This window comes from Podarcis melisellensis (genome assembly GCF_964234715.1).
Source record: "Podarcis melisellensis genome assembly, chromosome: 17".
In the NCBI taxonomy this organism is placed as follows: Eukaryota; Metazoa; Chordata; class Lepidosauria; order Squamata; family Lacertidae; genus Podarcis; species Podarcis melisellensis.
In genome coordinates this window covers 9,935,469-9,959,876 of record NC_138534.1, presented here as the reverse complement: position 1 = coordinate 9,959,876, position 24,408 = coordinate 9,935,469, and the positions used below count along the sequence as shown (strand labels likewise).

Here is a 24,408-nt window from a genome sequence, read left to right as displayed (position 1 = left end):
TCACTACTGCATTATTGCTTCCATCAAAACTTATTTACACTGTTTGAATTTATCTTCATGCTGCCAGTGTTTTCAGCTGTACACAATTATTTCCCATATATTCAATAAACGTTTTCCAATCTTCTTTAAATGTATGTTCTTCTTGTTCTCTTATTCTATACAGTGGTGCCCCGCAAGATGAATGCCTCGCAAGACGAAAAACCCGCAAGACGAAAGGGTTTTTCGGTTTTTGCGTCTCTTCGCTAGACGAATTTCCCTATGGGCTTGCTTCGCAAGAAGAAATCTCCGGGGACCTCTTTTAAATGCTGGCGGTGGGGAGCAAAGCCTTTCCCCCCCTCCGGCCTTCAGAAGAGGTCCAGGAAGGCCGGCGGGGGCCGAAAGGCTTTGCTCCCCACCGCCAGCATTTTAAAAGCGGTCCGGGATAGCAGGGAAGCGCTTCCCGCTATCCCGGACGGCTTTTGAAGGCAGGCGGGGGGGAGCAAAGACTTTCGCCCCCCGCCGGCCTTCAGAAGAGGTCCTGGACCTCTTCTGAAGGCTGGCGGGGGGCAAAAGTCTTTGTCCCCCCTGCCTGCCTTCCCGGGGGCTTTTAAATCGCCCCGGGACAGTGGAGAATGACCTGGGTTTTTTTAAAATGCTGGCGGGCGGCAGCGAAGGCTTCGCATTTTAAGATCGCATTTTAAGATCGCCCCTGGACAGCAGAGTCTAAAGTGGTGCTTCAGGTTAAGAACAGACCTCCAGAACGAATTAAGTTCTTAACCTGAGGTACCACTGTATAGTTCACAGAATCCACTGAGGGGAGGCATGTGCTTTGAAGTATGTACACCATGGGTAGGCAAACTAAGGCCCAGGGGGCAGATCTGGCCTAATCGCCCTCTGAATCCGGCCCACGGACGGTCTGAGAATCAGTGTGCTTTTACATGAGTAGAATGTGTCCTTTTATTTAAAATGCATCTCTGCGTTATTTGTGGGGCACAGAAATTCATTCATTCTCCCCCCCCCCCAATATAATCTGGCCCTCCATAAGGTCTGAGGGGCAGTGGACCAGCCCCCTGCTGAAAAAGTTTGCTGACTCCTGGTTTACACAAACCTTGCTGTCTGGCAGGGGGTGAAGAGGCCGATAGCCCCAGGGTTATAGAAGTCTGCTGGAATGGAGCCCAGAGGTCCTGGCCGGCTGCTCCCTTGTGGCCCTCCCCACCCAAGGGTGCTGTGTTTCCTGCGGTGAGTGGGGCGGAAGGGATGGGGATAAAGTCCAAACATAAAGGGCAGACACTTTCCTGCATGCCGGGTGCACAAAGGAAGGTGGTGGGCTGGCAGGTAGGAACATAGGAGCCAACTCCTAGGGGCTGGTGTGTCTTCGCCCCCCCAAAAAGTTAATGAACACTGCCACTCAAATGGTATGTTTGTGCTATGTCATGTGATCAATTCTGCGATGATTACCTGCTGTCCCCCAATATTTTATTCAAGTTAACACCCCCTTGTGGGAGGTTGCCAACTCATTCTATAGCAGTAAACGAAATGGGGTTAAGACCCGCTTTTGCTGTATTTTCTGTTGTATTTTAATCTTGTTTTTAAGTTGTATTCATTCAACTTGTTTTTATTATTGCTTGTTAGCCGCCCTGAGCCTGGCCTGGGCTGGGGAGGGCGGGGTATAAATAAAATTTATTATTATTATTATTATTATTATTGCAGTGGTACCTCGGGTTAAGTACTTAATTCGTTCCAGAGGTTTATTCTTAACCTGAAACTGTTCAAGCTGAAGCACCACTTTAGCTAATGGGGCCTCCTGCTGGCGCCGCCCGATTTCTGTTCTTATCCTGAAGCAAAGTTCTTAACCCGATGTAATATTTCTGGGTTAGCAGAGTCTGTATGTAACCGGAAGCGTATGTAACCCGAGGTACCACTGTATTGCCACCACGAACAGGAGGCGCCAGTAGCCGTCCGGTCGTTACGAAACCCAGCTCGTGTCAGCGGAGGCAAGATCCTGCTATTTCAGCGAGGCTTACTCCAGAGAAAGCGCAAACAACACAAGACCAGGACGGCAGCTCAAGCCTCTGGCGGTATTTGCAAGAAAGACGCGTGTCGAGCGTTGAAAGGAAGCGGGTCGGGCTGCTGAGCCGCGGGAGTAAGAAATGCAAGGGGGGGGCTGTTGGAAAACCCCTCCCACCCCCGTACCCCTACAAGAGGTGGGGGGCAGGGGTGCCAACTTGAATTAAATGAAATATTGGGGCGGCCCAGTTAAATCCCGCCCCGCACAATCGATCTCAAGACAGGGTGCAGCCCCCTCCAATTTTTTTATATGGGGGTGTGAGTGCAAAGACCCTTCGGCCCCTAGAACTGGCTCCTCTGAGTGGAGGGGAGAGAGGGAAAGGGGGCTTCCATGCTCCTGCAGCCCCCGTCCCAACAGTAGTATTTGCATCGGAAGGAGGTGGGAGGGAAATCGGGGGTGGGGTCGTTGGAACTCCCCGCCACCCCCTGAAAAAAAAAGACGGGGTGAGCTAGGAAAAGGGGGGCTTCGATGCTCCTGCACCCCCGCCCCGTCCCCTTCCACGCCGGACCCCGAGATCGCGCCTCCCCTACCTGATGCGCTTCTTCCGCCCTCGCGGCCGAGCTCCTCCGCAGCGCCGTAACCAAGACTCCGCCCCACGGAGGCGGATCGCAATTGGGGGTGTGTGGCTGTGCTAAACAGCAGCGTCATGAAGGGAGGCGAGGCCACGAGGGGCCGCGCCCCTTTGTTACACGCCGGGGGGCGGCGTGCGGGATCCCACGAGCTGCGCTCAGGCTGGTCCTGTCTGCGCCCGGCAGGGCAAGTGGAGGGCGCTGGGGCAGAGCTGCGCGATGGACTCGAGAGAGGAGGTGGTGTTGGCCACGACGGTAAAAGAGGGGGAGATGATCCCCGTAGGTGGGGGTGGGAAAGAATAGCATCCGCCGGGGGCAGGATACCTGGGGGGCCAGAAGCGGCGCAGGATCCGGATCAAGGGGCGCTCTCCTCCTGGAGGTCGGAGCATCACGTCCACCCCAGGCACTCGGCCAGCCATGGAAGCTGGTGGTGGTTGGAAAAGTATATTTTTGGGAAAGTACTTTCCAAAACACACACACAACAACAACCACAGCAACACAAACACACACAAAAGAGCCCTTTTCGTTAGGGATAATTCAAATGGAAACAACAACAACAACAACAACAACAACAAAGAAACACAAAAAAACCAGAGTCCTTTTTGTTAGGGAAAATTCAGATGAAAATTCCCAGGTTTCAAAAAAAAAGACTATTTATGTATGCCACTACTGCGCCCGTGTTTTGTTAGCCCCAAAATGGAAAATGAGCAAGGTCCCAACTAAAGAAGAATGGCAACTTAAACTGATGGAATAGGCGCAACTGGCAGACTTAACTTAGGACAAGAAGAACATAGGTGTAAAGAAGATTGGAAAATGTTTATTGAATATATGGGAAATAATTGTGTACGTTTGAAAACGTTGGCAGCGTTAAGATAAGTTCAACAGTGTAAATAAATTTTGATGGATGTAACAATGGATTACTGAATGGTTTAGTTCATGTAAAATATGCAGGGATCTATGGCGTGCAAATTGAACCGTGGAAGGAGGAGAAGGGACGTCATTGATATTTTAAGGTTGTTCAAATGAATATTCTAAAATAGAAAATAGAAAAACTTAATACAAATTATACACCCCCCCCAAAAAAGGAATCTGTTTCTGGTGGGAAGAGGCGCCTGACCAAGGCAGCTGCTGCCTCCTTGCCTGTTCTGAGGTCTCCCTGCCTAGAAAGAAGGGACCCTGTGCATTTCTCTGCTTGACTCATGTTTTTGAGGGGGAAACCGCTGTTTAGTGATAAATCAGAGCAAATGGTGATCCGCTTCCTTCGGGAAACACTGTTCTAAACTGTAATTGATAAAAATAACAGCAACTCAGTGCATAAAACATCACAATGTACATTGAAAGCAAATATACAACTTATACAATATAATAATAATAATAATAATAATAATAATAATAATAATAATAATAATAAAAAATTGCCGTAGCTGTCTATTTATACTTAATTTCATGCACACGACCTCCACCCACCCAGTCAGGCCTCTCTCAAATAGCTTAATGGGATATTTCTTTCTCTGAATAAGCCTTTCTCTAAAATGATTGAAACTAATTCTCTTAAGCCCTTCTACTTGTACATATATTAAGGCAACTTTGCAGGAGATTCCCTTCTCCAGACTTTGCACTGGCTGAAGTTGATGTTCAGTTGTAAGGTAAAGGTAAAGGACCCTTGACCATTAGGTCCGGTCGTGACCGACTCTCGAGTTGTGGTGCTCATCTTGCTTTATTGGCTGAGGGAGCCGGCATACAGCTTCCAGGTCATGTGGCCAGCATGACTAAGCTGCTTCTGGCGAACCAGAGCAGCGCACAGAAACGTCGTTTACCTTCCCGCCAGAGCGGTACCTATTTATCTACTTGTACTTTGGCGTGCTTTTGAACTGCTAGATTGGCAGGAGCAGGGACCGAGCAACAGGAGCTCACTCCGTCTCAGGGATTCGAACCGCCGACCTTCTGATCGGCAAGTCCTAGGTTCCGTGGTTTAATCCACAGCACCATCCATGTCCATCTGATGTTCAGTTGTAGGCACTGGGAATAGAAGCTTGCAGCACCACCTAGTGGCAAGTTTTCACACCTCCAGTCCAGGGGCTTGGAAACCAAGAGACTGGGGCACTATAGGGACTCACCGCTCAGGCCCCAGTGTTCTGCTGGTTATTGGTCCTTTTTCTGACCCTTCCAAATCAAATGTAAACGCTTCCTCCTTCTCTCCCAGGAGCCATTGTTGATGCCAGTTTCCCACAATGATATGTGCCGAGACCTCTCTCCTAGCTGGTGTCTGTCTCGGGCAGGCAGCACAATGCCAATGGTAAGTGTTGTGGGTGGGCTACAAGACGGTGGCGGAAAGCGCTTGTGTTCTGCTAAATGAAGGTTGGGAGGGGCAATCCTGGCTCCTTGGTGGGGGCTGCTTAAATAGAGAACCTGCCAAAGCTACAAGTGACCCACAAGCCACAACTGTAGCCTGGGCTCTTGAGTATCTGGCTTGAAGGTGACTTGAATTGCCAGCTTGAATTTTCTTGTTGCAGTCCTGGCATTGCGGGTGGGCAAACAAGCCTGTTCTGGTTATCCCTGACATGTGTGTGAGAGGGAGGCAGGTTTGCACCCACCAAGCTGTACTGCCAACATTACCAATGTTGGACATGTGGCGACAGGGGGGCGCTCAGTGGCGGAGCTTCATTTAAATCAAATCTTACTGATTTAAATCAAGTCTTACTGACTAGTGATTTATATCATGATTTAAATCTATTTGATTTAAATCAAATCCACCCTGCTGTAAACCATGGCCTGCTCAGTCGTTATCCCTCTATGCAACAGGGAGAAGCAGGATTGCGCCCTCTAGCACTGTCTCTGACTTACAGAGGAGTCCATTCCACTGCTGAACATTTCCTGAGGTTTAGGGGGAATCTCCTTTTTTGTAACTTGAAGGCATTGGTTTGCGTCCTGTCCTCCGAAGCAGGAGAAAACAAGCTTGCTCCATCTAGAAGGGATAGCTTATGCTTGTACAACCCATAAGATCAGTGGCGTAGCTAGCGTGGGGGGTGCAGGGGGGGCCGGCCACACCGGGCGCAACATCTGGGGGTTAGGGGGCGCAAATCCACGGGTTAGGGGGTGCAAATTACTTGCCTTGCCCCGGGTGCTGACAACCCACGCTACGCCACTGTATAAGATTTAGGCATCCATCCCATGAGAAACCCAGTTCCTGACTGTCAGAATGCTGTCATCGGCTCCTGTCTGGTCGCCCAGGAAAGTATAAAGATAAGGAAAAGACCCTGGGTGCCAGGCTATCTGATTCCATCCCACATGTCTCCACCAGGTTCTCTGGAGTTCTTGTGGACCATTGTTAAAGAGTTAGCTTACTGGAATGAGGCAGATGGTGATTATTATTATTATTATTATTATTATTTTGCTCCTTTTTGTGCAGCACGCCCAGACCCAGCTTGAGACGGCTACTGTGAAGCCAACTGGTAAGTGATGTTCTTTGCCTTGTGACCTTGCAGAAACTTAGTTGACTGGTGATGGGGATAAATGTGGAAAGGCCAAGTGTCTCTCCCGCTTGGAGGTGATCTGGAAGGAAGCAGGGAAAACAGCAGAGCTGGACCAACACTTTCTGGTTTACAGTCCCAGGCTCCAGCTGCAATGAGAATCGGGCTTCCGATGGAAGATAAAGAAGTCCCTAACAGAGAAGACTGACAGATTAAGTTGATGGAATATGCCAAAATGGCTAAAATGACCAGAAGAATCAGAAATCAGGAAGACAATTTTTTTAATAAGGAATGGGGGGAATTTATAATATATCTTAAAAACCACTGTAAACAGCTAAGATTGTTAGTAAGATTGAAATAACACTTGTAGTTTAATGGTGAATTTTGGATACAATGGAGATGTAAAAGATCTGGATTATCATAAAAGATTCAGGTTGAAAATGCTTAACAATAGGACCCACAAAGGGGAGGAGGAAAGTCCAGGAGATTATTTGGATTCTTGTTTTTATGTTGTATGTTGGATATGTAAAATTCCAAACCAAATAAATAATTTCATATAAAAAAGAGAGAATTGGGCTTTCTGATTTTAGCCTGAGCTTCAGATGTTGAATTCCACCTCTGGTGTTTCTTAGCTGCTGCCTTTCTCTTGCAGTGATGGTCCCAGAATCCCAGATGATGGTGAAAAACGAAGTGGATCTTATCAAAGCTCAGCTGCATGCTCAAACCAAGGTAAGGTCTTGGGCGGAGGTAAGGCTGTGGAAGATGCTCGTTTCTGATCCAGGTACATTTGAGAAAGCACTGGGCATTTAACCATTGGAGTTGGGAAGCTTTGGCTTAGTAGAAAGGGAAGGGGTCAGATAATTGGTCCATAGAGCTTAGCATTGGCTACAGCAACAGGTAGGTAATCTCTTGGGTTTCAGGCAAAGAACATTCCCAGCCCTACTTGCAGACTTGGAAGAATTTAACCTGGAACCTTTCCCACATTATTGCAGCACAGTTAATATCGGAAATGTATCTAACATGGCCAACAGCTTGGACTACTGCAATCCGCTCTACGTGGGGCTACCTTTGAAGGTGACTCAGAAACTACAGAGTGGCATCCAGAATGTGGCAGCTAGACTAGTGACTGGGAGTGGCTGCCAAGACCATATAACACTGGTCCTGAAAGACCTACATTGGCTCCCAGTACGTTGCCGAGCACAATTCAAAGTGTTGCTGCTGACCTTTAAAGCCCCAAAAGGCCTCGGCCTAGTATACCTAAAGGAGCGTCTCCACCTCCATCGTTCTGCCCGGACATGAGGTCCAGCACCGAGGGCTTTCTGGTGATTCCCTCACTGCGATAAGTGAGATTACGGGGAACCAGGCAGAGGGCCTTCTCGGTAGTGGTGTCCGCCCTGTGGAACACCCTCCCATCAGATGTCAAGGAAATAAACAACTATCTGGCTTTTAGAATACATCTGAAGGCAGCCCTGTTTAGGGAAGTTTTTAATGTCTAATGTTTTGCGATTTTTTTATGTGCTGTAAGCTGCCCAGAGTGGCTGGGGAAACCCAGCCAGATGGGTGGAGTATAAATAAAATAAAATAAAATAATAGTAGTAGTAGTTGTTATCAGATAACCTCCAGGAAGCTCACCAGCAGAGCATGAAGGCAAGTGCTCTCTCTCTCTGCTCTGTGGTGAAGTCAGGGACCTTGACAACAAGAGGACTGTGTCTTCATGCCAGTCATCCAGTGCTGCCTTCCACTCTGCAGCCTCTGCTCTCCCCCGCTCTGGTACCCTAACACAGAGGAGAGAGACTTTCTGTTCCTCATCAGGCAATGGCATTACCACCTGCCTTGCCCCGCCTAGCCTTTCCAGACTATGACTTTGAGAACAGCAGCAGCAGCAGCTGGGAAAAGAGGAGTTCAGGGATATTTTTTTAAAAAATAGTTTTATAAAGTGTGCTTCTTTGTTTCTCAGTTTGACCCTTTTACATGGTTTTGTATGTTTTTGTGGTATTTTATGCATTGTGATCTGCTGTTACTTCTGTTGATTATAGATTGGTAATTCTTTATTGTGGTTGAACTGCTTTTTAATTATTATTTGCTGGTGTTTAATTTTACTGTTTACTGTTAGATTACTGATGGATTGTTGAGTGTTGCTTTGTTTGATATAAGTTGTTTATTTTAAAGTTATTGTGATTTTTATATTGGATCAGATTGTTTTATTATGTTTTCATGTCTTGGAGGCTTCCCAGAATGGCTTGGGTAACCCAGCTAGATGGGTGGGGTGTAAATGAAATATTACTATTACTACTACTACTAAAGTTAAAGGTAAAGGCCCCACTCGTGACCGTCTCTGGGGTTGCGGCGCTCATCTCGCTTTATTGGCCGAGGGAGCCAGCTTTCGGGTCATGTGGCCAGCATGACTAAGCTGCTTCTGGTGAACCAGAGCAGCACGCGGAAACGCCATTTACCTTCCCACCAGAGTGGTACCTATTTATCTACTTGCACTTTGAAGTGCTTTTGAACTGCTAGGTTGGCAGGAGCAGGGACTGAGCAAGTCCTAGGCTCTGTGGTTTAACCCACAGCACCACCCACGTCCCTGCTACTACAATAATAATAATAATAATAATAATAATAATAATAATAATAATAATAATAATAATAATTTATTATTTATACCCCGCCCATCTGGCTGGGTTTCCCCAGCCACTCTGGGCGGCTTCCAAAAGAATATTAAAATACTGTGACACATCAAACATTAAAAGCTTCCCTAAACACAAAGGCAGTGGCTGTGTGCATTAACCCTGTCTGTGCCATGTTTTCCTGCCAGGCTTTTCAGGCACTGAGCCACTCAATCACCTTGTTGGAGCAGGAGAGCAACCAGCAACAAGGTCGAATCAAGGAGCTGGAAGGTAAGGATTGTGGAGACTCCTAAGCACCAGCCAATCTGGAGCATGGCTTTAAAATGCATTGGTGCTGCTTACGGCTTTGCAGAATGTGGTCTGCTCAGTATTTAGTATAGCTCCGAAGGGGGCATGACTTACCTGTGCAAAGGAGGAATGATGCTCACCTTTGGGGATTCCGTGTGTTCAGAATTCCCCATGAAGCCTGGTGTCTTCATGTGTCTGGTCCTGATGGCTATGAAATTTCTGCAGGTCTTCTATAGAAACACCACAGAAGTGAACTAGATCGCAATATCCGTTCATTTCAGTGTGACTCCATCTGGAAAAATTCCTAGTGCAGTTTTCCTTAGGATCCCAAGTCTATCACAACTAAGACTTTGAACAATTGGAGGAAAGTAACTTATTAAAATGCCCCATGTTAATCGCAGGTCATGCTCTGTGTTCCAGTGTGTGCTAATGAGTTGGGTATTCTTCACAATTCTATGTAGCCAGTTGATATTGATTTTGTAAATTACCGTATTTTTTGCTCTATAAGACGCACCAGACCATAAAACGCACCTAGTTTTTGGAGGAGGAAAACAAGAAAAAAAATATTCTGAATCCCAGAAGCCAGAACAGTAAGAGGGATCACTGCGCAGCGAAAGCAGCGATCCCTCTTGCTCTTCTGGCTTCTGGGATAGCTGCGCAGCCTGCATTCGCTCCATAAGACGCACACACATTTTCCCTTACTTTTTAGGAGGGAAAAAGTGAGTTATAGAGTGAAAAATACGGTAATTACCCTATTCTGTTAAAAGGAAAACCTGGAATGCTGCACCACAGAAAGGCCAAATTCTTCTATTCCGCCTCCGTTCTGCAAAGAACTTTGTAGCCTCTAGAGGTCCACCCTGCTCAGCTCTCCTAGCAAGACCAATATATTTTCAAGCTTCTCTCCACAGCCATAAGGACAAGAAACCCAATAATTAAAAAAAAAACAAAAGCCAAGAATGTTGGCAGGCTAAGTTCTGCACCTGATGCGAAACCCCACACTTGCGCAGGTCGATCAAAGGTGTGCTGAATACCTGCCGCCTCCTCAGAATAGTGCAGGCCGTTTTGTCCTGCCTCTCCTTTGGTGGTCTTGGAAAGCTCTGCTCCAACGACTCCTTTGTCTCTTCCTGTCCAGAGGAGGTGCAGTTTTTTGCCCGCTCACCTCATGGGGAGATGTTTGATAGCCTCATCCAGAAAAGGATCCAGGATGTATGGAAAGTCATGACCAGAGAGGTCCAAGGACTCCAAGGATCCATGATCGAGAAGGAAAACTCCATGGAGAACCTGTCGCAAGAGGTCCTCGAGAGGTGGGAGAAAACACAGGGGGCGAGAGAAGAGGGAAGGGGCTGTTGGGTGGAGTGCGAGGTCATACTTCACAGTCCTCAATGCAGTATTCAATGCATATCTGATCCTGGCCCGACTGCTCTGGCTGCCAATTAGTTTCCGTGCCCAATTCAAAATTCTGGTTTTGACCTATAAAGCCTTAAATGGCTCAGGACCACAATACTTCAAGGATCGCCTCTTTCCATATGAACCTACTCGGACCCTGAGACCAACTTCTGAGGCCCTCCTTCGTGTGCCGCCTCCTTGAGAGGTCCGGAGGGTGGCAACACGAGAACAGGGCCTTTTCTACAGTGGCTTCCCATCTGTGGAATGCTCTCCCCAGGGAACTTCGTCTGGCAGCTTCATTAGACACCTTTAGGCACCAGGCAAAACTGTTCCCTTTTAATCAGATTGACATCCTATACCCTTTTAAAATGTGGCTCTTTTTTGGGAGGGGTGTTATTGGGTTATTGTTTTTATTTTGATTTTATAGAATGTGATATTTCCTATGAACCACCCTGAGACCTCCGGGTATAGGGCGGTATATAAATTCAATAAATAAATACTGGGAGGAAGACTTGATCAAGGGCACCCCTGGCTGACCTGGGTCTTCGTAGACCCACTGAAACATCTAAGCAGGCTTAGGTGTCAGGTTGGAGTGGAAGGAGTTTGGTGGATGATCTTAATCCAGATGTAACCAAGGTGGTACACTTTAGATGTTGGACTACAACTCTAGATGTTGGACTACAACTCCCATAATTCTTGACTATGCCCATAGTGGCTAGAGCTGATGGGAGTTGTAGTCCCAGAACAAGTGCCATGCACCATGTTGGAGACCTTCAACAGGCCAAACTGGAGTGTGTTGCTCTCTTACTTTCTCAGTGAGTCTCCATTACTGTGTTTTGAAGTTCTCCCTTCTTTCTTTTCTCCCCCTCTCCCTACCCACCTTCCCTCAACCTGCAGCAAGAAGTTCCTTTGGGAGGAGCTAGAAGCTGTGCAGAGTGAACTGCGGCGCATTCATCAGAAACTGAGTATGTAGCTGCTCCGCTCATATTCCTTTTGGGTTTTTTTAATAAGATATTTATTAAATTTTTTAGAGGTACAAAAAGAAAAAAACAATAAACATCATTTTAAACAAAAAAAAGATAAAATACAAAAAAGGAAAAAGGAAAGTAAAAAAAGAAAGAGCAGAGAATTAAAATCCATTAAGCAAAAAGAAAAAACAAGGAAAAATACAACAAATCTTCCCATTACTTATCTTTCATTAGCTTATTTCCCTAACCTCCTCACACCTCCCTTTTTTGTATTCTAGGTCAATCCATTTCAGCAAATCCTTTCCCTCTTTTCAAATTTTTGTCCTGTAATTTATCTTGATATTAATATAACTTTACTTTCCCTCCTTTCACCAATTAACAGTCTGTTTTTTCCTAAATCTTTGTAACATTTCTGCTAAAATCACATAAATTCATTCCAACATCATTCTAACATTCATTAATTTTGCAATGTTTCTGTAAATAGTCTTTAAATTTCTTCCAATCTTCCTCCACCGACTCTGCTCCGCTCATATTCCTTGTGTCCTTTGCAGGACCCAGAGCGTTCCCCTTCTCCGACATGCAGTGGGTGCCTCTCCAGCCATGTTGGAAGGAATTCGGCAATTACTGGTCATTCCGGTCATTCTGCCAATCAAAGTCTTTCAGCTTGTCAGGCGGAAAAATCCCCCCTCTCCTCCTTCCCTCCTAGGTTTCAAAAATAAAATGGGTTGGCTTAATACACACACACACATACACACATAGTGGACCCTCGGGTTGCAAACGTGATCTGTGAGGGAGGCACGTTCGCAACCCGCAGCGCCGCGTCTGCGCACGCGTGGATCGCGATTTGGTGCTTTGCATGCGTGAGCGCCGAAACCCAGAAGTAACCTGTTCCAGTACTTCCGGGTTTCAGCGCGTCCATAACCTGAAAACACACAACCTGAAGTGCCTGTAACCTGAGGTATGACTCTGTGTGTGTGTGTGTGTGTCTGTGTGTGTATCTCAGAGAAATAGAAGTTTGGAAACTGGACCTAACCCATTCACACATCACTAGCACTGCTAAAAAGGGTAAAATAAATTAAGCAGTGGTTTCATTCGTAAAGGGAATAAAGGGTTCTTTACTTCCTGTTACAGTCAAACCTCGGTTGCCGAAAGGCTCTGTTTTGGAACATTTCGGCTCCTGAATGCCAAAAACCCGGACGTAAACGCTCTGGATTTCAAACGTTTTTTGGAAGCCGAACGTCTGACGCGGCTTCTGCTTGAGTGCAGGAAGCTCCTGCAACGAATCGGAAGCCGCGCCTCGGTTGTCAAACGTTTGGGAAGCCAAACGGGCTTCTGGAATGGATTGCGTTCAACAACCAAGGTTTGACTGTGCTTTATATTTAATGAATGAATAAATAAATATTTGCAAGGATGGGTTTGGATTCTAACTCTGGGTTGTGAGAGGGGGTTCCCTTGTGAGCAGAGAGAGAGAGAGAGAACATGCAGAAGGAAGGAGCGTAGCTTTGGTGTTTAGTGGGACAGCACACAGTGTATTTGCCTTGACTATCTGTTAGTCTCAACCATGGGTAGCCAAACTTAGGCCTGGGGGCCGGATCCAGCCCAATTGCCTTCTAAATCCGGCCCGCAGATGGTCCAGGAATCAGCGTGTTTTTACATGAGTAGAATGTGTCCTTTTATTTAAAATGCATCTCTGGGTTATTTGTGGGGCATAGGAATTCGTTCATATGTTTTTTTCAAAATACAGTCTGGCCCCCCACAAGGTCTGAGGGACAGTGGACCGGCCTCCTGCTGAAAAAGTTTGCCGACCCCTGGAACACTACCCTCTGCTGGCTGGAGCTATGTAAGGTTGCTTATACCCAACACTCGCAATGCAAGAGCCAGTTTGAGGAGTTGGGGAACAGGAAGTGTAAGTGAGTATTGGGAAATGATATATAATGAATTGGAAAAAATGTTTAAAAGTACCTTTCCAAAAACCCAGAGTCCTCTCTGTTGGGGAGGGAAATTCCCAGGTGTCAGAAAAGACTATTAATATATGCCACTACTGCGCCCTGTGTTTTGCCAGCCCAAAAATGGAAAACAAGTGAGGTCCCAACTAAAGAAGAATGGCAACTTAAACTGATGGAATATGTGCAGCTTGCAGATTTTACATATAGAATAAGAGGACAAGAAGAATATAAGTTTAAAGACTGGGAAAAGTTTACTGAATATATGGGTGAAAATTGTGTACTATTGAAAACGTTGGCAGCATTAAGATAAATTCAACAGTGTAAATAAGTTTTGATGGATGTAACAATCGATTACTGAATGGTTTAGTTCATGTAAAATATGCAGGGATGTTGGGTATGCAGAATGAACCACGGAAAGAGAAGAAGGGAAGTCTTTGATTTAAGGTTGTTTAAATGAATATTTTGAAATGTAAATTAGAAAATTTAATTTTATATCTATATTGTCAGATGGCTGGTGTGGTTGCTCGAGAGTAACCAGGCAGGACTCGAACCTGTCTTTTACAGGCTTTATTTTGGTGCAAACTATTTACAGTGAAGAGTGTCAAAAGTTCATGTCTGGCTCAATCGCTAGCAGAATCCAGGAGTGGTCTTTTTTAGAACCTCCCCCAACGTAAGAGTTTCATTACCCCCAACCTTCTCCTTCCCTCTTTGCGTCTTAGGCTATTGCGCAGGATGGGCGATGGCAAGGGCATGTTTCCCTTCTGTCCGCCTTGCCCAGGAGCGGTGTTAAGGCTCCCACAAGCATCCTCTGTTCCTTGCACCTCTTCCCCACTAGAGCTGGGGCTTTCCTCCTCCCCAGAAGAGGAACTGCTTCGCAAGTTTTTCGGAGGCTCCCTGTAACACAACTGCCCTTCTGTTCATCGCTTCTGAGCCGATGGCAGTTCCCTGACATATCTATATATAGCTATAGATAGATATAGATATCTAGATCTAGATCAGGACAGATCGTGAAGCTGAGGCTCCAATACTTTGGCCACCTCATGAGAAGAGGAGACTCCCTGGAAAAGACCCTGATGTTGGGAAAGATGGAGGGCACAGGGAGAAGGCGACGACAGAGGGTGAGATGGTGGGACAGTGTTCTCGAAGCTACCAGCATGAGTTTGACCAAACTGCAGGAGGCAGTGGAAGACAGGAGTGCCTGGCGTGCTCTGGTCCATGGGGTGACAAAGAGTTGGACGCAACTAAATGACTAAACAACAACAACATATAGATATATATATAGATAGGGGGGGGGGACAGAGGAGGAGAGATGAGGAAAGCCCCTTTGCACTAGTGGAAGAACCTGCTGCTACTGACTGCTAGTTGGGCTCTTTACCTGAATCCAGCCAGCATTCCTTCCCCTCCCTTCTGCAAACTCAAGCCATCCTGAATCTTCCTCTACAGCAGACCCTCCATTATCCTCCCACAATCTGAGCGGGTGGCAAATGTGAATGGCTTTGGACTCAAGCGTAACTCTGTCTGCTGGGCCACCTAGTTTATACCTTCAGGCTATATAGAGGGGAAGGGTCTTTGCCCTCAACTCAACTAGGGTAATAGAATTAAAATCTCCCAAGTCCACATGTGTTCATTCAGTTGGCATTAGCCAGCCAAACTCTCCCTCCTACAACTGAATATTTTATAGACTTAAAAGCTTTTTTCTGGACCTTTTGCAACCTTTGCTTTAAAAATCTTGGAGGAAGGAGACTTCCTCCCAGCCTCCCAAAGCGACATGTTCTATCGCTGAGCTGCTCCTGTTAATTAGAAAGATTTCCTTTAATTTAACACTCTTGCTTAATCTCATCTCGTCCTCAGCGGTGAACTCTCTCATTCGGCTGTCTTCCGTTTGATTTTGTAACATCAGCAGCTGACCTTTGGATTGTGGTTTTAAAATTAATTGTTCCGCTTGCAGGAGTTTCCCCGTCCCCCCCAATTCTACATATCTCAGGTTTGCTTAGGAGAATTGTGACCAATGTCGAGACCCCAGACACTGAGACTCTTGGCACTGTCTCCCTTCCGCCTTCAAGTCAGGATCCACTAGGGCACGGATGGGGAACCTGTAGCCCAGCAGATTTTGAGATCCAGCTCCCTTTAGCCCCAGCCAATGGCCAAGGAGGGTGGGAGTTGGATGTGTCCCAAATCTTTGCTAGTAGGCCTAAGGTAGGTTGCAGTAGCAGCATAATCACCCTACAAAAGGGGTGTCGGGGGGGTCTTTAAGATGTGGGTACCCCATAGCATGTTAGAAGAAATTCAGTCCTGGATCTGAGAAGGCTGTTATTTTTTTAAAATTATTTTTGCATTTTCAATTTTACAACCAATAACAAAAAAACAAAAACAAAATACAAACATCATTTTCCCTTTGACTTCCCTCCCCCCTTTTTTATAGGTCCTTATGTTTTAATTTTCATTCTGCATCTCTTCACCAACTCAAAGTATTATTCATACTTCAAATTTTAATACAAGTTTTCTGTCAAACCTACTAATAAATGTCGTTGTTTACAATATAAAATAATTCCTTCCAGTAGCACCTTAGAGACCAACTAAGTTTGTTATTGGTATGAGCTTTCGTGTGCATGCACACTTCTTCAGATAGTGATAACTATTTACAATAGTTTTTCAAATACATTATATATCTCTCCCATTCTTTATTAAAGTTTGATTCTTCCTGTAAGATTTGCCAATTCAGCATAGTTCATTAATTATATCTGCCTCTTGGTTGGAACTGTATTTCCTGAGGATCTCTGTTATAAACCACCAGTGACTTCAACAAAGGGGGAAACTATGTTGGTGCTAGCATGATTTGAATGACACAAATCTCATGTTGTCTACTAGGTTCTTGTATATGTGTGTCAAGATTCAGGCAGACCTGCCTCCCCTTCCTTGCTATAGCTGTTCTGCTTTCTAGAGAAGGGCAAAACCAGGGTCTGGCAGGTGGGAATTTTGGGAATTCTGAGGAAGTGCTGTGGGGAGCCCATCCCAAAATGGCTGCCACCTCTAAAAGCAGGAAAAGATACAAGGATGCAAAACGATCTAGCCCCACCACCAAAGGGGGGGGGGGAGAGACCTATGTCAACTGCTACCACCATCCCCACATTCACTCTCGGAGAGGAGCTGTGGGGTTGTTTTTGTTTTGTTTTCAAATTTATACATTTTATTAGTTTTACAATCAATTCATCATTTCAAAATTTGACTTCCTTCCCCCTCTTTCTGTGGTTCCTGCATATCCAAATTCATTTAACTTGCTCATTTAATTATCTACTGTAAATATCTACTCTTATAAAACTGCAGATTATTACAATAATCCTGCTAAAGTTTTTATCTGTTTACAATTTATCTGTAAATATTCAAATCAACCATTTCCATTCCTTGATAAAAAGTTTGTTATCTTGATTTCTTATTCCTCTGGTAAGTTTCACCATTTCTGCATATTCCAGGCGTTTTTGTATCCATTCTTCCTTTGCTGGGACTTCTTTCCATTTTGGGGCAAGTAACATTCTTGCTGATGTAGATTTCTGTACAATTTAGGTAGCTCTGTCCCTATAATCCCCAAAATAAAAGCTTCTGGGTTATTTTGTTTTTAAAATAAAAGTTATTTTGAACATCTTTTTCAATTCATTGTATATCATTTGCACCTCTCTTTGCACCTCTCCCCAGTTCCGAATGAACGGAAAGAGGGTCCAATCCCAGAATCCAATGAAATGTGGGCATGTTTAACGGGGAAAGTTTGGTGCAGGAGAGGCCAAGCCAATGCAAGCAGGAGCTGAGAGCAAGCAACCTCTTGTGCATCATTGAATTTGAAGGGGTTATTTGCGGAGACCTTTGGCAGACACCATAGGAGGCATTGGCGGCAGTGGCATAGCGTGGGTTGTCAGCACCCGGGGCAAGGCAAGTAATTTGTGCCCCCTAACCCGTGGATTTGCGCCCCCTAACCTGTGAATTTGCGCCCCCTAACCCTAACCCCCAGATGTTGCGCCCGGTGCGGCCGGCCCCCCCTGCACCCCCCACACTACGCCACTGATTGGCGGGCACATTGGTGACTCTCTGGGCTAAGCGCACTCCACCCCTTTGCATCTAGTAGAGCGCAAGCAAGGGGTCGTTGCTGCACCAGACTCCAGAAACCTTCAGGCCTCTACTCCCAGCTGAATGTCTCAGCTGTGGCTGTTGCGTGGCAAGTGTCCCCCCCCCCCCCCGTGGAAATAATGACACATGACACAATTATTAAGGTTAATGGGCTAAAAAAGGTCACAACTTTATTGGTTACAGGTGATGAGCGGTATTAGTTTAGTCATTGGTTCTAACTGACTATATCCGACTTAAGCCCGTCCACTTGAAGTCCGGGAAGGGTTAACCACCAGTACGGGGAGTCCTGCTGATGCACATCAACTAGGAACTCCCCCAGGGTCACCGTTAGGGGGCGTGCCTTAGGTCCTCACCTCCCTAGGCTTCGGACAGGGCCACGCGCCCTAGAATCCTTTAACAGACTACTCTTCAATATGTGGGGCAGGTGATGGCGCTACCTCCCCTCTTCCATCTACAGAACTATACCAATGCCTAACCACCAATCCCAGAAAGTTGTGACAATTTGCTACGAGGTAGGTGAAAACCAAGTGGCTGGTGCCAATTTGCCAAGTGGAAAACAATCCTACCAGGGCCCTCAACAGCGACCAACCAAGTCCATAGCAAGGTCAAAGAATGAAAAACCTTATAGGGCGGGAGGGTGGGAAACCGGAACAGCTGATGAGCGGCAATGAGGGAGATCCCCGGCCGCATCCTGCCTTTATAGGGCAGGCCACGCCCCCTGAACCAGCTGATTGGCTGGCCAGGGGGTGACATGGCCAGGAATCCCACCGATTGTGCGTGTGGTGGGGCCGTGAAGCCCGCAACCCCATCTCAGGGTGGAAGTGGCTTTTACAAGGTCTAGCTGGCAGAAGGAGGGCGTGTGTGCACAGTTCCTGGGCAAGAAACAGAAAGGTTGAAATGCAGAGGGGGAAATCTTGACCCAATGTATTTGGACTCTTACTGTAGAGGACCAGGAGGTTGATATCACCAGGAACCTGGTCAGCATTAAGAAAATGCAGGCGAATCAGCTGAAGTGCACCAAAGTGAGTAGCTTCTCCTTGCTCAGTTCTCTGAGAATTCCAGCGTCAAGAGGTGGGTGTGTTTGTGGGACCCCTGCATGGAGCCGGTGTTGTTTGTTGCACAGTTCTGTATCAAAGGAAGCAACACCCCATTGCCTTCAGCTGTAGATTAATGGGTTGTGTTCAACTAACTTGCTCGGGGCAGACTCAAAGAAATTAACGGCTTCGCTTGACATAGATAATTAATTTCAATAGGTCATCTGTGAGATAGTGTCTGAGGCCACCTGGGGTTCTCAGGATCCTCGAGACCCAAAGATGGAGATCTCTGACCCAGATGAATAGGAGCTGAATAGGAAAACAGAAAAGCGCCGGCTCCTTTGATGGGGGACGAAGTGTGTTGTATAGATCACACAACACTTGTGTCCCGTTTGATGTGTGGCCATCCAGGCCATGGATCTTGTGGCAATAAGTTTGAGAAATTCATATTCCTTCTTGGAGCTTCTCTTCTTTGGCAATAACTTGGAGCTGAGCAAGATTGTCTTCCACAAACCCGGTTCTAACAGTGAGTCCGTAAGTGACTGTGGAGGCCAATTCTGGATCCACACGTCCTTCCACAGTAGGGACATACTGGGCAGGAGTTGATCATGGTGAGGGTTTGCCAAGCGTGCCTTCCTCTTAGCATGTTTCTCCCTTTCTTCCTGACTTTGAGTGTCTTCAGAGCCTGTTCTCCAATTGGCTGTTCTCCAATTAGAGCGCTCACAAGCCACTGTTTCCCTGTTGCCAGTGTTTATACTACCTTTTTTAAAGATTTGCCTCCTTGGAGCACCCCTACTGGACAGCAGCAAATAGCTGCTGCCTGCCGTTCTCCCAGTTTTGTTCCTTACTTGTATCCTTCCCTGGTCTTCCTAGTTCCTGGGCCAGCTGAAGTGCAGAACAGCAGGCGATGCCTTAGAAGCTGTAGATAATAAGCCTGTGACTGACGAGCTGAACAATATCTGGTAAGTACATTATCTTGGGGATTCCTGTCAAGAAATTCCACCGTAAACACTCTCTACAGCTTCAGCCTGTCCTGCCCTTCTGTTTTGTGCCCATGTGAGGTGGCTTGAGGGGTGAAAGGACAGCCCTCTCCCACTTTTGTGGACTTTGGTGTTGTGAGACATCACCTTGCCAACAAAGGTCCGTATAGTTAAAGCTATGATTTTCCCAGTAGTGATGTATGGAAGTGAGAGCTGGACCATAAAGAAGGCTGATCGCTGAAGGATTGATGCTTTTGAATTATGGTGCTGGAGGAGACTCTTGAGAGTCCCATGCACTGCAAGAAGATCAAACCTATCCATTCTGAAGGAAATCAGCCCTGAGTGCTCACTGGAAGGACAGATCCTGAAGCTGAGGCTCCAGTATTTTGGCCACCTCATGAGAAGAGAAGACTCTGGAAAAGACCCTGATGTTGGGAAAGATGGAGGGCACAAGGAGAAGGGGACGACAGAGGACGAGATGGTTGGACAGTGTTCTCGAAGCTACCAGCATGAGTTTGACCAAACTGCGGGAGGCAGTGGAAGACAGGAGTGCCTGGCGTGCTCTGGTCCATGGAGTCACGAAGAGTTGGACACGACTAAGCAACTAAACAACAACAACAACAGCACCTTGTTCAACTCTGTAGGCCTTGAATTTCCTGTACCAGGAAGTTCCACCTTTGTTCTTTACTTTTACATTTTCATACACACAGATCCAAATTCCGGCCTGTATTTTGGATCAATGTGTACACATATCTGGAAATGAAAGGCTCAGTTTTCTTCCAGACACATACATCAGATTAAGAGAGAGAGAGAGAGAGAGAGAGAGAGAGAGAGAGAGAGAGAGAGAGAGAGAGAGAAGCATGTTACTGTTTTCACATTACAACATACATACCTTGGATTTCTGTATGAAAATGTAAAGAAGTCGCCTGGGTCTGAGGGATCAATTAGATCAGTGGTTCTTAATCTTTTTTGGGTCATAGACTCCTTTGAGAACCTGATGAAAGCCATGGGTCACAGAAAAATGCACGCAAGGATACAGAAATAAACAGGAAATAAATCAAATGAGGGGGATTGGGGGTTTTTTGCACCCGGTTCATGGCCCCTCTGAAGCCTATCCACGGCCCCCAGGGTTAAGAACCCCATAGCTAACTTGCCAAAGAAGTTGAAAAACATCTTCATGTATGCGACAAGAGCGGCGAGAGTCTTAATAGCACAAGGATGGAAGAATGAGGAAATCCCGACTAAAGAATTATGGCAAGAGAAACTGATGGACTATGCAGAACTGGCAAAAATGACACATCAACTACGGGACAAGGATAACTGTGACTTTAAATGGGAACCTTTTACAAAGTATCTAAAGATGCAACAAAGTGAATTGGACTCCTTGGCAGGCCTCGAATAAACACTCACAAACTTTTTATTGATAATAATCAGTTAGATAAATTAAGGACTTATACAATTCTGTAACATGCAGAGAATAGCATTTATTGAGAAACCAAAGATTGGAACTGAGGGAAGTTGGGTTTGTTTATGGGAGGGGGGGAAATGAGGGGGGAAATTAAGGATATGTTTTAAGATAATATGTTTTGTTGAATTACCTAATAATTTAAAAAACAACAACACCCAAAACAAAACCCCTGAGCTAGACGTTGGTGACCACAGTGATCAAGAGCCTGGGTTCAGCCTGGAGAGTTTATTTCCTGTACTAGCTACCAAAGGGGAATGAAGACCCATGAAGGGGTGGGTCATGTTTCTGCCCTGCAGTCTCAGCAGCAGGTCCTTGTACAGTGGTACCTCAGGTTAAGTACTTAATTCGTTCCGGAGGTCCGTTCTTAACCTGAAACTGTTCTTAATCTGAAGCACCACTTTAGCTAAATGGTCCACTTTAGCTAATGGGGCCTCCAGCTGCTGCCACGCAGCCAGAGCCCAATTTCTGTTCTCATCCTGAAACAAAGTTCTTAACCTGAGGTACTGTTTCTGGGTTAGTGGAGTCTGTAACCTGAAGCATATGTAACCCGAGATACCACTGCATCTTCCTCCGGTACAGGTCAGCTGTCAACACACTGCGCAACTCCTTCACCAACAGCATCTGGAGTGACAAGAGGGGGTCTCAGAGGATGAAAGGTGAGTTGCAGCAATGGTCCGGACTAGAGAGAAGGCACGTTGGACAAAAGATTCCTCCATTGCAGGGGGTTGCACTAGATGACCCTCGCGGTCCCTTCCAACTCTACGGTTCTACGATTCTATGAAGTGTGGACCCCTTTGGGCTGGGTGACCTCTACCTATCTGGCATGGCTTTCCAATGGGGGCCTCTCCCTCTTGACTTCTTTGGCCTTGAATCTTCAGCTTGCAGCTTGCATTGCTTAGTACAGAAAGTGTCAGGGAACTGCCATCGGAGCCAAGAGTGGAGGTAAGGCTCCCTAGCAATGCCGGAGAAGGGCCCAGCCGGGAGAGAGGGAACACTTCCTCGGAGGAAGGAGATCAGCGTGACACCAGGAAGAAAAGAGAGCCGGGAAGGACATTGGAGAGATGGCTCCAAGACTCTTCCACAGAGACCAGCGGGGAGAGCCCAGGACCTCCGCTGGCCACACCCACTCTGCGCAGAAAACATCCGCGCAGGGAGGCTAGGCGGCGACTTGGTGTCAAAGAGCTTTTATGCTGGAAGAAGTTCAGGAAACGCCCACTGACGGATTCTGCCAGTGACTGACACAGCCACGGAGAAGGTGCTGTTCAGCCAGGGAAAAGTTTAGCCAGATAACGTTGCCAAGAGCAGCGGCCACTTACTCACAAGCAACCCCTATTCCCTTTACAGAAAGTATTGATCTGATGTCTAGATATCTTTCCTATTTAATTAATTCAAGAGGGTTCTGGAAGCTTCTCTGTGTGAAAGAAACAAGCAGAAGACTTCTGATGTTTGGGTTATTCCTTCAGAGAAGGCTTCAACTGGTTCTCTTATCTCTTTCAAGGTCCTGCTGACTATAATAGTGAGGCCAGAAGGAGCCTGGGTTTCACTTTCTCTTTCGATCTCTCTTCCTTCTGGTGTGGTGTTCTGTATATAGCATGCTTACTGTTAAGGTTTAGTCTTATTAAGTTAAGTCTGTTGCAACCAGATTTCTTATGGACAGTGCTAATCGTGAATATATTAGATTTGTGACCATTGTGCTCATTTGCTTTCAGTAGCAGTACAGCTCTGCTGGATGAAATGCAATTGCCTCTGGTCTATGTTTTGGGAATCCCGCAACGTGTTTGAGTTTTTACTCTGCTAACTATACGTTGGAGTTCTGCTCTAGATCAATATTGAGTAGAATTCCGTGACAGGTGTGTATTGACCATTCTGGGGATAACAATTAGTGGAAAGGGTGGAGGGCATGTCGAAAGGAAAGGAAAGTGCTAGAATAGGCCCGTCTTGCTTAGTTTGATTTGAAGACACCAGGAAAGGTAGGGGCAAGGGGTGAGATGCTCCGCCATGTGTAGCTCAGAGCTTTAAAAAGCTCTCTTGGATCTTTTTACAGGTCGGGGCAGCCGACATCACCGGAAATCTAGCTCACCTGAGGCCTTCTTATCGGACTCAGCCCTGTATCAGGCCCGAAGTAGCTCAGAGCACAGCTCGTAGAATGCAGAGGTGAGTCTACAGGTTGTTTCTCGTCTCTCTCCCTCCTCATCCTTCCTAAATAAATAAATAAATAAATAAATAAATAAAACAAACAAACAAACAAACCCCACCCATATGGCTGGGTTTCCCCAGCCACTCTGGGCAGCTTCCAACAAGGGATTAAAAATACATTAAAACATCGGTCATTAAAAGCTTCCCTAAACAGGGCTGCCTTCAGATGTCTTCTAAACGTCAAATAGTTTCTTTGACATCTGGTGGGAGGGCGTTCCACAGGGCGGGCACCACTACCGAGAAGGCCCTCTGCCTGGTTCACTGTAACTTCGCTTCCCAGTGTCCGGGTTGAATGATGAGGGTGGAGACGCTCCTTCAGGTATACAGTGGTACCTCGGGTTACATACGCTTCAGGTTAAAGACTCCGCCAACCCAGAAATAATACCTTGGGTTAAGAACTTTGCTTCAGTATGAGAACAGAAATCGTGCTCCGGCGGCGCGGCAGCAGCGGGAGGCCCCATTAGCTAAAGTGCTGCTTCAGGTTAAGAACAGTTTCAGGTTAAGAACAGACCTCTGGAACGAATTAAGTACTTAACCCGAGGTACCACTGTACAGGTAAATGGATGTACAAGCAATCTGTCCCCTCCCACTCCACTTAAGAGACCACCGGGTGACCTCAGGCCAGTCCCTCACTCTCAGCCTAAACCTACCCTACCGAGTTGTTTGTGAGGATGAAATGCGGCGAAACCAGGGAGGGGGAAGAGAGGTAGGTACACTACCTTGAGTGCCTCAGAGGAAAGGTGAGGGTTCGAGGTCCCAACCCAAGAAGAATAGCAACTTAAACTGTTGGAATATTCGCAGCTTGTGGACCTAACATATAGAATAAGAGAACAAGAAGAACATACGTTTAAAGGAGATGGAAAATGTTTATTGAATATATGGGGAGGGGATTTGTGTACACTTGAAAACGCTGGCAGCATTAAGATAAATTCAACAGCGGGAACAAGTTTTGATGGTTGTAATAATGGAATACTGAACGGTTTAGTTTATGCAAAATATGCAGGGATTTATGTTCTGCAAAATGAACCATGGAAAGAGAAGAAGGGAAGTCACTGACCTTTTAAGGTTGTTTAAATGAATATTCTCAGAAAATTTAATAAAAATTATACACAAAAGAAGAAGAAAGGTGGGGGCATAAATGCAATTAGTAAAAGAAATGAATAAGACTCAGGCGCCGGGCAGACTAACTGCACCTCCTGTCCTGCCTTTTAGGTATAGAGCAAGACTCAACTCAGGAACCTGGAAAGACTGGCACCTTCCTGGGGGCTGAATTATGGACAGTGCAGATGAAATTAAACCGCGCTGGTTGGAAAGAA

General features: G+C 46.3%; 2 protein-coding genes across 4 annotated transcripts in view; one reads left to right on the top strand and one right to left on the bottom strand.

Annotated features, from left to right (window-relative positions):
- Nucleotides 1–2,689, bottom strand: part of TMEM205 (transmembrane protein 205) — a 17,999-nt gene extending 15,310 nt beyond the window's left edge. The window contains exon 1 of the mRNA XM_081894896.1: nt 2,578–2,689. The gene's annotated coding sequence lies outside the window, so the exon portion shown is untranslated. The remainder of the gene's footprint in view (nt 1–2,577) is intronic.
- On the top strand, nt 1,912–24,408 carry CCDC159 (coiled-coil domain containing 159). Of its 3 annotated transcripts, none has more exons than XM_081894718.1 (12): nt 1,912–2,057; nt 4,820–4,912; nt 6,026–6,068; nt 6,739–6,815; nt 8,899–8,980; nt 10,131–10,302; nt 11,282–11,349; nt 18,360–18,436; nt 19,322–19,410; nt 21,476–21,552; nt 22,941–23,050; nt 24,305–24,408. In XM_081894718.1, the coding sequence occupies exons 2-11, from the start codon at nt 4,832–4,834 to the stop codon at nt 23,039–23,041; spliced, it is 867 nt and encodes a 288-aa protein (XP_081750844.1). In that variant the 5' UTR covers nt 1,912–2,057; nt 4,820–4,831; the 3' UTR covers nt 23,042–23,050; nt 24,305–24,408. The 3 variants fall into 3 exon arrangements, with proteins under 3 accessions (XP_081750844.1, XP_081750842.1, XP_081750843.1); XM_081894716.1 differs by lacking the exon at nt 1,912–2,057 and adding an exon at nt 2,729–2,871; XM_081894717.1 differs by lacking the exon at nt 1,912–2,057 and adding an exon at nt 2,758–2,853.

What these genes read in the sequence shown, in the direction of transcription:
- CCDC159 (XM_081894716.1), top strand. Translation starts at nt 2,836, where the DNA reads ATGGACTCGAGAGAGGAGGTGGTGTTGGCCACGACG. An exon ending in AGCTGCATGCTCAAACCAAG is followed by an intron (nt 6,816 to 8,898) that starts GTAAGGTCTTGG and finishes TTTTCCTGCCAG; the next exon opens with GCTTTTCAGGCACTGAGCCA. An exon ending in GCGCATTCATCAGAAACTGA is followed by an intron (nt 11,350 to 18,359) that starts GTATGTAGCTGC and finishes CTCTTACTGTAG; the next exon opens with AGGACCAGGAGGTTGATATC.